The sequence below is a fragment of the Ascaphus truei genome, chromosome 2, assembly GCF_040206685.1.
Source record: "Ascaphus truei isolate aAscTru1 chromosome 2, aAscTru1.hap1, whole genome shotgun sequence".
In the NCBI taxonomy this organism is placed as follows: Eukaryota; Metazoa; Chordata; class Amphibia; order Anura; family Ascaphidae; genus Ascaphus; species Ascaphus truei.
This window is the reverse complement of record NC_134484.1, coordinates 65,601,719-65,615,913: the sequence shown is the minus strand read 5'-3', so window position 1 is coordinate 65,615,913 and position 14,195 is coordinate 65,601,719. Positions and strand designations below refer to the sequence as shown.

Sequence of the window (14,195 nt, the reverse complement as noted above, 5' to 3'; positions counted from 1 at the left end):
GGTTATGTTTTCTCCGTGTCTACATTGCTATTTACCTAGGGAGCATCATCACAACACACCATATATCAGGCTGCTGCGGGGATATCCCTACAGTACGTCTCTGTAACTTATCTCTACTTGCAACTTAGATAGAGGAATGGTAGAACGAGCACTGCGGTTAGAATGGGCTGGAGGCAAAGTGCTATTGAAAAAACTTTATTACGGCATACAAGCCAAGGTTAAAACAACATGAGGAGGATCCTCTGACGCGTTTCGTCCCTGGGGGGACTTTATCGAAGAGTAATCTATGGTAGCCGGACATTGCTATTTATAGCCCCTCTCCCCTGTGCGCAGGTGCGTAGCTCCTCCCTCCAATCTCCGCTGTCTCCACAGCTGATGGATACTTATTTATTAATGGAGGTGGAGCGCAACGCACCCGCACACCACGGGCAGACAGTCAATATATTAAAAAAAGGTTCAAACCATCATTTATACCCTCATCTATGTGTACACTTACTTATACAAACAAGTTCAAAATAAGCACTTGTAGTATGTAGTTAGTTAATTGCTTTGTTTGGACACACAGTGATGGCATATTGTTACAAGGTTTAAAGAAAAATAACAACAACTACCAGCCTGTCCGGTCTAACCCATGAAACTGATACAAGCACACAACAATACATATTTAAAAAAAAAACACATAATAAGTTGTTAACCAAGGCAAAGAATGCATATACTGTAAATCCATCCTAAGACTGAATGAACCCACACATATGATATGCAATCCCACAGAATAAAAACCCATATAACTATATCCTAGCCAAAGACTAGGAAAAAAACAAAGGAAACAACAATATAATAATGGAAAAAATGAGATGAAAAAATAATAATAGAAAAAATGTACATGAAAGCAAAAGAGAAATGTACATTAAACAAAACTTAAATAAATAAAGAAAATTATTATTCCTAAATTAAAATTAAACGCCAATATACAGCAACACTGGAAGTATATAGAGCACCCAATTAGGGAGTTTCCCTTATCCACTTTGTCTCTACTTACAACTTAGACTGTAAGCTCTTGGTAAGTGCTTTCCCTAATGTTTACTTGTATATCTGTAGCGCTTATTCCCATTGTGTATTATTTTGTCAAGTGTATTACTACTGTGATGCACTGTTACATGGATGGCTCCATGCACATGAAGATCTACATACAGTATATACTTATTATTATTAAGCTAATATGGGAAGCGCATTGTACTTTAAAATAACACAACAAAAATACTAAATCCAGAAAAAATAGATTATGAAAGAATCAAGATGATACAGATTAAGTTTAAACGATATACAAGAATGTAAAGTACAACAGATTTGTTTAATATAGTGTTTAAACTATGTTAGATATATTACCAGAAGAGTTTACTGCTATTTTGGTAAGTATAGAATATTCTTTCCCAAGGTGCCACGGAATAAAACAGATTTTCACCCTATAATTTTGCAGAAAACCAAACACATTACTTGACACGATGTGTCATTGAGTGCTTTTGTTTTGGCTAATATTTCCCGAAATATACTTCACCCTTTATTTAGATTAGCCAAAGCAAATAAGCATGTTAAAGTATGACCTGATGTCACTCAATGATCTGTAATATAAATTAATGTACACGAATTCATAAAACCGCCTTGGTAAAGGAAATAAATGACATCACTGTGACCTCTGGGAGAGAAGTTATAAAAGAGAGATTCGAATTTTAAATGTGTGTAGTAAGATTTAGATGTAGGCTATTAATTACATACACTATGCTTTAAGTACTTAGTTAAGACTCAAAAGTTCAGCTGCAACTTAAAAAAGTCCTTACATTAAAATAAAGACCTTAAATTCTATCATAATCAAGCCGCTTTTCAACACAGATAAATTCCTCTGTGTCTGTCCCGAGGGAGTCCAAATGTTATATCCTGCAACACTGGGCATACTTGTTCCTCAGAGGATGAAAAAAATATTTCCTCATCCTAATAAATGTCAATTGGAACGATGCCTGGATAAGCAAATATTTATTAAAACTTCACCAAGTCTGTGTGTCCAGTAAGTGAAGCTGCCAGTACAGCTAGTGGAACATAGCATTGAGTCTCTTCCAACTAGAAGATAAAGTGTTTGCTCATGTAGATATGGAAAATAAAACATCAAATCAAAGCCTGCAAGCCTTTTTCGTGCCATGAAAAAGCAGGTAAGTGAAAGCAGAACACAGGAGTGGAACATTGTATATTCTTTACCATACATATTCAATCCCAAGGTGGTGGAGTTATTTTTAGCATTAATATTATACAGTATATTGATATATTGATAAATAATATATTCCACATTTAGAATAGATGAGGTGGGGCTGGGAGGGAACAGATCTGGCAGAAGACAACCAGCAAGGAGGACATAGCACTAGTGGAGTTGGGTTGTCATGAGGCAGTAGAGTCTAATTTTGGTTGTTTCTAAAGTAGGGGTGGCCAACTCCTGTTCTCAAGGGCCACCAACTGGTCAGGTTTTCAGAATATCGCTGCTTCAGCACAGGTGGCTCAGTCAGTGGCTCAGAGAGAGAAGGGCAGATTCTGACGATATTGCGGGTGATAGAGTAGGAGGATTTGGTAAGGGACGTTGCGAGTTATAAAGAGGAGGATTGAATCTTGTATTAGATCAGGTATTAGAGGCTGATGTGGCATCCTAGCACTATGGTTATGAGCTAAATCAGGATTGCAAACATGTCCTTTAGTGAGTGACTATAGGAAAGAAGCAGAAAACCTTGGTTTCATGGACTCCGGTAAACTTACATTTATTTTTCCCATTATAGGCGCGCCTTGAACTTGGGAATACTCAGGGACCCGGGATCAGAAGTTGAGGACAGACAATACCAGATTGACCTGCAGTCTATTAACATCGGTACTGCTCAGTGGGATCAACTGAAACCAGAGAAGGAGAATAACAATGGAGGCCTCCTGACAGAGGGGGATAGAAGTTCTCAGAATCCAGCGTTGGAATGGAACATGGCCAGCAGGTAAGAATTCATTCAGTGGTTCATCAATTCAGTCTGTGGGCATATGAACACAGTACTTGGTTTGTTGAGCATGCACTCCTCAGCCCTGATGACAGTCCCAGCTGGGAATCGAAACGCGTTGGAATGATATAAGCCAGTAAAATAAGCCTTTCAGTAACTTCAGGAGTGCCTGCTGTCTTTCTACAATATTGGCATATGACCACATATATGGTAATAATTTGTGCTGCATCTCACTAAGCTCCCGATAGGTTTGTTGTCTTATTACTGTACTTGATACCTACAGTATTTAATAAATTAAGATGAGCAAATGAAATCCCCCTTGTGGTTTCTGCATGTATATGTCAGGCACGGATGGCATCCAGATCTAGTTTAGATTTATTCTAGCAATATTTAAAAAGCAACATAAAAATTTATGTAATAATTTTGACATAAATAAGTACAATTATGGGTGGTAAAATTACTGTTTTCTGATTTTTAATGTGCGAGGATAATGAAAAGTTGGATTAATAGGTGAAAAGTTGTTGGCATCACAAAATTAAAATGTTGGCGAATAACTACTTGTTCATACCTATGTTAATAATTTCCTTAACAAACAAAATCCATACTGTTGCAATCCAAAATCAATAAAGCGAAGCAACGGATTCCACATAATATGCATTTATGTTGGCTCTGTTAAAAATTAGTTGGCAATCATACCTATACAAACTGAGATTGCTGAAGTGGTTCCAAACTTGTAGATTTGAGATACTGTACAAGTTAATTCTTAGAAAATTCATGGCTTTTTATTGAAGAGCACCTATAAAAATGAACTGATAAATATTTCTCTATAGTAGTAGAGAATGGCACTGTTATCCTCTAGAAGAATAAACATGTAAGTTAAAGAGGATACCATTAAATGGCAAACTCATGTTGCATGAAAAATGCAAGCCTCAATTACCACTGAAAAAGTCTACAGTAGCTGGTAATACTAGACCTTCAGAAAGGACGTTAGTTGGTAACATCTGCCTGAAGAATTACTTTTTTTTTTTTTTCATGTTTTGCTCCATTGGGGGGGGGGGGGTGTGTGTGTGTGTGTTCTAATATATCGCCTCTATATTTAAAAAAATATCTGGATAACTAGTATATTTCCTGGAAGATGCTGCTAAATTGTCTAAGGTCCCACACCGGATCCTCGGAGATAAATATAGAAAAAAATGGGCAATGGCGCAAACAATAAGAATTAACTTATAGTGAGATAATACTGTGAAATAATACTAACTAGATACATAGGGACAAAATATAACAACCAATAAAACACAATAGTCCATTGGTATTGGTGGAGTTAATAATCCAATGGTAGGTGGTGAATGTAAAACGTCCTAAAAAATGAAAAAGAGGCACAATATGGTGAAGTAATGTATATAAGACTTTAAAAGGCAAAAAATAAAATGCCACTTACATTCTGGCAGGATTAAACAACATTGCAGGAAGCATCCCAGTAAAACACATAGGCTAGGTAGACGCCACTTCAATGTAGGGTGAGAGGTGTGCAATACGCGCTGTCGACGTGTTGATACGTCTCCTGTAGATGACGGCAGAGGATGTGACAAGGTTGAAAAGTCCGTTATGGAACTCGTAGCTGTATTTTTGCTGGCAGCTATAGGCTGGATATTCAATAATTTTAGTATAGGGATATGAGTTATGCGATCACTCAGCAGGGTAACCACATAACCCTATGCGTTTCACTTCAAAAAGCTCCATCAGGGGTAATGATATAAGACCTTATCTTTCTCCCTTTATAGTCGGTCAGGTGCAGTGATAGGTTGATTGCATGGGAGAGTTAGCAATCAATCAATTCACTGTGTAAATAACTGTTACTTTGAATACAATGTCAATGTTAGATTTATACATATTTACAGACTTTTGGGAACAAGTCCTCACCACAGATTTTGAGCATCATTTACCTTTACGTTTACTAAGTTCACAGTTAAATCATTTTGGTCCACTTATACATGTATGTTGTGTGAAAGCACCGTCTAATTGCACTGTGTGAGAATTATACATACTGTTTAACAGATGATAACATGACACAGAGATAAGGTTATTAACCAAGATCAGGTTATAAAATACAATAGGGCACAGTATAACAATCTCAGCAGAGGGACAACTACACTGTAATTTATACAGATAGAATACTCATATTAAAGAGAGACATTCTGTGAAAGGTTGCGTCCGTATGGAAAAAAAAATCAGGACGTCAGACATTGACAAGTATTCGTTGCTAAACCAGAACAGGTTTATTCTTTTGATAGTTTGTACAGATGGATTTCTATGTACCAGCTCTTTAAGGAGACAGGAGCAGCAGATCCTGGAGAGAATGAGCCTTGCAGTGGCATCTGCAGTGACGTACAACCTTCACCTACTCCTTCTCACTCTGATCTGCCAACTGATCCCTCCTTAAATAGCATCAGACACCTGGTTCATTTAGGATCAAACCAAGTTCAGCCTACCACACAGGGGAAACATTTCCAAAACATGATAAACTTGGCATCACATATACAATTTTCTACAGCAAAACAGAAGTAAATATCATAAATATCAACTGCACGTTTTTAGTCTTGCTAAATAAGAAGTTACTGAACTTGAGTATCACCTGTCTTACTTTAAACCCCATACAATGGTATAATCCACCATGTATGGTATTGCAGGAAGGAAATGCCCTTTCCTTTTCACAGATTCTGCCCAAGCAACATCCCACACCAAACCACCTTATCAAATCCTGCTATAGTTCAGGTAAGGATTTGTCTATATTTGTTATACCTGGCCATTAAGAATTAACCTCCCTTCATTCCTGCTAGAACTGCCTGCATGTGAAAAAAATACATTGACTGTGCAGCAAATAAACCATTCCTGCATTCATTTGACTGCCTTCAGGACACCACATAAAAAGTTAGTAAAGTTTAGGGAAAAATAGAGAAAAGATAGCTGGGCCCAGTAAAAAGAAAACAGAAACGGAAAAGACAGACACAAGAGGTGCACTAAATGCAATAAAACAAATATGCACTTTACTCTACACACAAATTTAAAAGCAGCACTGTCACATATTCAAATGTAACAAATTATCAGAATAATAGTATTAAATATACATGAAAATAAGAGACTGGAGAAAGTTACAGGCATGTTAATCTAGGTTCAAGAATAGATTCAGAGGGAGATATATAACTAGTGACGGATAGTTCGTTTGAGAAATGCATCTAAGTCTATATCAACATTTAGGCCATTTGGAATCAATGTTTTAAGTGTTTAAGTGTTTTTATCTAGTTTCCGATTTAGAGATGAAATTAACCATTTCTCCTCCTCTCCATTTGGATTTTAATTTTTCTATTCCTATTCAACGCATTCCTAATGGACTTTGTTGATGGTGTTCTTTAAAATGTTTTGAAAGATTCAGGTGTGTGCAAAAACCTCTAGCAATGTGTAAAAGCAAGAACGTGTACATAAACAATAAAGCATAAAAACTGAAGTGTCTAGAACTTATACTGAAGTATGGGGACCAGCGCAATATTTTAGCTAAGATCAGGTACAAATTAATAGAGTACTACTCTATTAATTTGTACCTGATCTTAGCTAGAATATTGAGCTTATCTCAAGGTATATGTCCAATCATAGTAGCATTTGAGTAATAGTACTGCTCCCCTTCACTGCTCTGGTCCCCATACTTCAGTATAAGTTCTAGACACTTCAGTTTTTATGCTTTGTTGTTTATGTACATGTTCTTGCTTTTACACATTGCTAGAGGTTTTTTTTCAAACACAATGAAATTAGACTTGTTTACATTAGAAAAGAGTTGTCTAAGAGGGTATATGATAACTATATACAAATATATTCAGGTACTGTACAAGGAGTCAGAAAAAGGGAGAAGGGAAACACAAAGTGATTGTGCCCCTAAAAGAATTCACTAAACTGCACACCACTAGGTATAAAAAATAACTTTTATTGAATTTACTTAATAAGTTATTTTTTATACCTAGTGGTGTGCAGTTTAGTGAATTCTTTTAGGGGCACAATCACTTTGTGTTTCCCTTCCCCCTTTTTCTGATTCACTTTTCAGTTCACAGTTTGCACCCACAATTTGATTACCTGATTTATGTATTTATCTATACAATTATTCAATTAGTATGGTTCTGTGATCACTCCCTATTCCTTTCCTGTTGTTTCTCACTGTACAAGGAGCTTTCAAAAGAACTATTAATCCCAAGGACAGTACAAAGGACTCAGGGACATCCCTTTAGGTTGGAGGAAAGGAGATTTCACCAGCAACAAAGGAAAGAGTTCTTTACAGTAAGGGCATTTAAAATGTGGAATTCGTTACCCATAGGGACTGTGATGGCAGATACAATAGATATGTTCAAAAAAAGGTTCGACATCTTTTTTTGAAAGGAAAGGTGTAGAAGGATATACCAAATAAGTAAACATGGGAAGGATATTGATCCAGTGAGTGATCAATTCTTGGAGTCAGGAAAGAATATATTTTTCCCCTTATGAGATATAGATATCATTGGATGATATGACACTGTTTTTTTTATGTTTACCTTCCTCTGCATCAATATACTGTAAGTACGGATACAGGATAAAGTATCTGTCGTCTAAATTTAGCATAGGTTGAACTTGATGGATGGATGTCTTTCTCACCCTCATCTACTATGTAACTGTAACTATAATTAAATGCCCCTTTGGAGTATGCAGCAAGGAAAAGAATTGGCCTAATATTTGTGGAAGAAGAGGGAGGAGAAAAAAACGGAGCACTAATTCCACTGCTTGCTTGAAAAAACGCAGAGGTGCGTCCCCATAATGAAAACGTTTATTGGATCAAAAACAACAAACAGAGTTTCAGGCTTGTAGCCCTTTATCAAGGAATATTTGTGGAAGACTGCATATTACCGTGCTCCTCTCTTTAGAAGTTTGCTGCTGGTAAAAGGATTGGCCTTACATATACAGTATGTAAAACAAAAGAACAAATCCTGCGCTCCTACCTTTTTGGGCTAAAATATACTAGTGACATGTTTACATTTAGAACCCAAGTCTGTGTGACAAATGAGTCATTTGGTTGCATCTTTTGATCAAAACATGATTAAATCCTGCCAACCTCGTCAAGGTAGACGCCGTTTAGCTCCGAATATGTGTAATTTCTTATTGTTCTATTGACTAAACTTTGTGAAATATGTCTAAAGGCCCTGAAGGGGTTAAATAAATGAAGCATATGCTTTTCTGATTTAGTGTAATTAAAAGTTGGCCAAAGCTGGTGCACAAATACCTTAGTGTGAAATATGAAACCTTACACACATCTCTTTCTGTCAGCCTTAGACACTCACCTTCAGTGGAGGGTGATGTGTGGACTGACAATGACGTGTATTATACCTTTATGCTAATTGGAGACTTGGTAGCGGCTCTATCCTGAAGAGAGGGACCAAACACCTCCAAGGAACTGCTCTGTAAAGCAGAAACCAGGTGAGCCAATAGCCTACCCCTATGACGTAATGTATCAATAACACCATAACTAAATGCCCTTATGGAGCATGCAACAAAGAAAAGAATTGGCCTAATATTTGTGGAATACCAGGCTCCTCCCTTTATCTAAACACATTCACATGGCTATACTGTAAGATTAAATGTAATTAACCCCTGGGAATTAAGACCTCAATTTTGCATTAGTGGAATAGGTTTAAGATTTGTGGAATGCAAATATTACATTTATTAGTTAATCTAAATTAGTTGAGACTTAATTTGGAATACGCCTTTTCATCACCGAGTCCTTCATCAGCTTCCCTCCAAATAATTTGTCAACGACCCAGCCCAGGGGCCTTGTAGCTGTCCCCTGTTTCTTGTACATTTCATAAATTTGTGAATCAATTCTAAACGATTAGGGATGTTTTCATAGTACACCTCCCATCTGAACATAGCTACAGTATTGACTTATTTGTTTGAGTTGTCAGTTGGGTAATGGAAGGAGAACTAGATCTTATCCAACAATCCATAATACACTTTTTTGCAGATAGCAGGATCAGATCTATAAAAGCTTCATCTGGATTTAGCCGTGTAATCCAGGGAGTTATGACACCAAACAGAAGAGGTTTATAATCTGTAATTAATTTCCTGTTTAACAGTTTGCCCTAGCTTTGTGTTGTTTTATTCCAGAAAGATCTGGGGATGTACCACATTCCCACATACAAAGTATGAAGTTAGCAGCAGCACATTAACATTTAGGGCAATTATCTGATATATCTGGTCTAAACATTTTTTTTGTGTAGGGCTAACATAAGCTCTGTTAAAGATCTTAAATCATGTTACATGCAGATGTACTGCCAGTATTGCATTTTTTTAGCCTATTATAAGACTGCAAAACCAGCTTCCAGCCCGGGAGATATGGGAAATCTCTCTTCCAATTAAGTATCACACCTTCCCAGACTCAAGTCCCCTGTATTTGTCAGAGACTTGTATAAATTATTCACTTTACATTTAAATAAGGTGTTGGGTATTAAATATAAATCTATGCATCCATGATTAAAAACATTAGGCTGTTCCTGAATAATAGACAATATGTAATGTTTAAGTTGCATATATGCAAAAAAGTTTCAGGATAGTGGACTCTCTGCGCCTCCTGAAAATAATGCTCTTATCCCCTCTCTATGCTCATTACCCATGCTCATTAGCCAATGGGTAATTGGTGTAATGTACATATACCCAAAGGACTCCCATTCTCTAAAGATTTTAAATTTGTTGCCCACCTAGAATTCTGGAGTACCTACTATTGGTAAGCATCTTATTAATGCTTTAGGTTATTTTAGAAGACCCAGGCGTTTCTTGCAGGCTCTGCTTTTATCTGCGAACAATATATTGTTTCTCACTTCTACTGGTATATTTTTGTTTCCTACTTGGGCAATGACTGGTAAGCCTATCGGAGCAGCAATGTCCCGTTCTATACCGGGGAGCATCAGAATGTGTATATTTGTTAGCCACTCCCTTGCTGTCTTAAACAAACAGATATAATTGAATTTGTCAAGATCTAGAAGGGAGCATCCTCCCATATCTTTGTACAGTTTAAGATTTGCCAGGCTAATTCTATTTTTTTTGGCTTCCCTAAATAAAGTTTGACATGTCTCGATTTAGTCGTTGTAAGTTATTTTTCTTAAGTAATAGGGGTAACATCATTAGTAAATAGTATATTTTTGGAATTCCTGGCATTTGAAAAGCCCTGTTTGCCCAACATGCTTAGTGGAAATGCCCTCCAAATATTGACATTTTTACATACTGTAGCTTGGTTATAACAGAGCTAAAATGTATTTCAGACAATTTGTTACGGTTTAAGGGGATCAAAATTCCCAGGTATTTTATACAGTTTACTGCTACTGTAAAAGGAATTTATTTTTGCCTAGCTGGGTGTTTGATTAGTCCTATATTTAAGGCTTCAGATTTTGTCATGTTTACTTTGTATCCTGAGAATGATCCCAAAATGTTTAAAGTCTCTAAAATTAACAAATACATAGGCTACCTCTGTTCTGTTAATAAAAAAGAGTGTAATCTGTGTATATAGCAATTATTATCTCTGAGTTCCCTATCCTTTTTCCTCCAAGTTCACGACAGTTCCACAAATAAATGACTAAGGGTACCAGGGCGGTGGCAAACAATAGGGGAGAAAGTGGGCAACCCTGTCTTGTCCCCTTTTTTTTTTAAATTCAAATATTTGTGAGTTTCCAGCAAACACCCTTACTCTTGGGTTTCTATATATTCTTTTGATAGCATTCTCAAACTCGCCCACAATCCTGAAGCTCTGCAAAGCAGTATATAAATGACCTCCCACTACCATGTCAAAAGCCTTCTCAGCATCAAGACTGAGAAGGCATGGGGACGTTAAGGTCGCTGATTTTCGTTCCTTCTGGATCACAGCTAGCAACTGCCTAATATTTGAAGTGGGGTTTCTGCCCCATATGAACCCAGTCTGATCTGGAGATATTACAGATGATAGATGGATCTTTAATTTTTCAGCTAAGACCTTTGCATATAATGTATAGTCTATATTTAGTAAGGAAATTAGCCTATACAAGGACACATCATATGGGTTCCTTCCCACCTTGTGGATTACTTTAATATCTGCAAGAGTAAAACTACTGGGACAGTTGTCTGCTCACTAAATGATTAGATAATTTAGTTAATGGGGTCCACAACACACTCATCCAATGTTTTAGAAAATTCAGCTGAAAAGCCATCTAGTCCTGGGGCTTTCAAACAGTTAATCGTTTTCTGAACCTCTGGTTCCTGGATCAGGTTGTTCAAATCTACAAGTGCGTGATCTGAAAGAAGGGAATTTAATGGTAACACTTGCCTGAAAAAGGGACTTCATGACTCACTGGTTTACATGGCCAAATCCAGATCAAGCCTTTGTACATCTGATCCTCCTATCAGCAAAAAAGTGTATTATGGATTGTTGGGTTGGACCTAGTTCTCCTTACATTACCCAACTGATAACACAAACAAGTACGTAAATTGCTATGTTCAGATGGGTGGTGTATTATCAAAACTTCCCTGATCATCTAGATCTGAATCACAAATTGATTGAATTTACAGGAAACGGGGGACAGCTACATGGCTCCTGGGTTGGGTCATTGATAAACTATTTGGAGGGAAGCTGATGAAGGACTCGGTGATGAAAAGGCGTAATCCAAATTAAATCTGAACTAATTTAGACTAATAAATAATTGTAATATTTGCATTTGACACAGCTTAAACCTGTTCCACTAATGCAGCATGTTAACACTCGCCTAAAGAAGGGATTCTAGTTGCCAAGCCTACCATGGCGGTCCTAAAAACTTGTAACATCAGGTAGCCATTAAATGGTATACATTTTACCCTACACTATTTTTTATCTGAAGCTGAACATTCCTGGAAGATTTGACAAGAACGTGTGTGATTAGTGTGGCAAAAGCAAAGTCAATTCCTAAAGTAAAAATATATGTTTTGAATTACCGAAGTGGGAGTGAGACTTTAATATACTTTACATCCATCCAAAAGAGGGAAATGATGGATTTGAAGCATTTCTGTTTTTAGCATAGCATGCTGTTTTCAAATACTTTCCTCTTAAAACGTCTTTATCTAGTTTGATCATGTGCTACCATGTCAGATTTTGACAGAATATCGCTTGCACTTGTTTTTAGTCTGGGAAACTAACATCACAGGTCCTGGTATTATGGCAGCTCAAGAAGCAGCAGTTCCATTTGACATGTGAAATTCTCTGGGCATAATAGATGTTAACAACACACCTTCTTCGTCCAATCAGAGAAATTACTGCAAATTTCCATCATCTAAGTTGTCGTTGTTGAACAGAACCTTCCAAGTGCAATTGTTGTATTATTCTATTCATTTTTGAGAGTGGAAAGTAATATACTGTAGTTTATTTGAAATGGCACAGATGGGACTATTAACACCCGTGTGTAATGTGCTGCTGCTTATTTGTTTTAGTGCTAGCAAATGTTCCAATCAATATAGTAAGATTACCTAGAAGAACATTTAGCATTAGGTTTACATTTTAAATTTGACTCATGCTTTTTGTATACATAGCAGTGGTATGTTTATTAGAATAGCCTGCTGAAAGTGATCAAATCATGTAAAACATTCCAGAATACATTATCTTCTCTGTGATGTTAAGTTTTATGTTCTGTAACCGAGTGGAATCTATAACTTGCACTTTTATAAAAACAAACCGCAGGTGGGCTGCTTTCATTTGTCGTTCGAATTAAACAAGGGGCTTTAAAAAGATTGTGTATTGAGTTTCTACTTATCTTTCCCGAACCATAAGATACATCGGAGGAGAACATAATACTGCTGCTTGAGCTGCACTTAAAAACTGGATCAGTGACAGTTTAAATATACCAAACCAGCTTCTGCTTTTATGTGCTATCTGAAAGGAAGACAACATTCGACTAAGAACAAAGTAAAAAGGGAGTGTGTTTGGCTGAGCTATTCGATCATGTGTAGATCTGTGTTTATGTAGACATGCTGGATAAAGCAAAACCTCAGACAAATTGTTATTAGTTAGGCCTCCATCATCCTCCTCCGTCATAACGTTATCTCTTTGAAACTCACACTGCAATTTGGTTTATACACTTATCTCACCTAGATATGATGATCCAAGCCAGCTGTTGAAAGCCTCCTGTGCCAGAATATCTACAGTGATGCAGTGTCTCCATCATATAGTGGCTGTGTACACGGCTGGTGCTATTTGAGGATATAGGGATAGGCTACTGGGATATAGGGACAGGCTACTGTTATCTTTCGTATCCGCTGGTGCTGTATTGCACTTCCTCATTTTACTCTTGGAAGACCTTACTCAATGGCCAAAATGATCAAGAGTCTTCTCTGTATTTGCCACTTTTAGTATTGCAACCTTCTTTTATTGTAAATCTTCACCTTTTAAATATTTACCTATAGTACACACCTATTCAAACTGCTGCAGTAAAAAACATCTCCTTCAGTTTTGTTGTGTCACTTCCCTGCCTCGTTCACCTTAAATCTGATATCATCCTAAAGAGGCATCCCCACTTAGCTCACAAAAACTTTTTGTAAAGAACTTGAAGCAGCAGGCCACTCTAAAAAAAAAAAAAAAAAGTAAATATTGCCTTTCTTTTTAACTTTCCTAAGTTCCTTGGTGCTTTAAAAAAAAAAAAAAAAACTTATCCCACCATTTTTTTAAACCTGTAGTTAAATTTTGAAGATATCCGTTGCTGAAAAGTTGACTCGCTGGGAGGTTACAATGGCTGCTGTCATCCATACTCATTAAGGCGAACGAGGTAACCTCGGTAACAGCTGTCATAAATACTATAGGTGAAAACTGAAGATTAGAAATAAAACAACATGAAGCACAACATGAACTATCAGAGTATGACCCTTTTTTGTGCGGACTGCTGCTTCAATAATGGGATTTTTAAAAAAAACATATACCATGCTTAAATCATTTCCTATTATATATGTGTATATATATGTAGCCCTTGTACCCCTGGGGTACTGCAACTACGTGTGCTGCGAACAAGAGGCCCGAGCCTCCGCCCTGGGCGCCTGGGGTATACTTATACACGGTGCAGCGCCTCCACTGGCGAGGGATCCCAACGTGGTGGGAGTGTTCCCTCACCAGAACCGACATACACAGTA

At 37.1% G+C, this 14,195-nt stretch overlaps 1 protein-coding gene across 2 annotated transcripts in view; it reads left to right on the top strand.

Annotated features, from left to right (window-relative positions):
* The window catches only part of VPS13B (vacuolar protein sorting 13 homolog B), a 1,123,013-nt gene that overhangs the window by 729,264 nt on the left and 379,554 nt on the right, over positions 1–14,195 (top strand). For both annotated transcript variants that reach the window (XM_075582636.1, XM_075582637.1), the window contains exon 31: positions 2,814–3,017. In XM_075582636.1, coding sequence (XP_075438751.1) covers positions 2,814–3,017 — 204 coding nt within the window. The remainder of the gene's footprint in view (positions 1–2,813; positions 3,018–14,195) is intronic.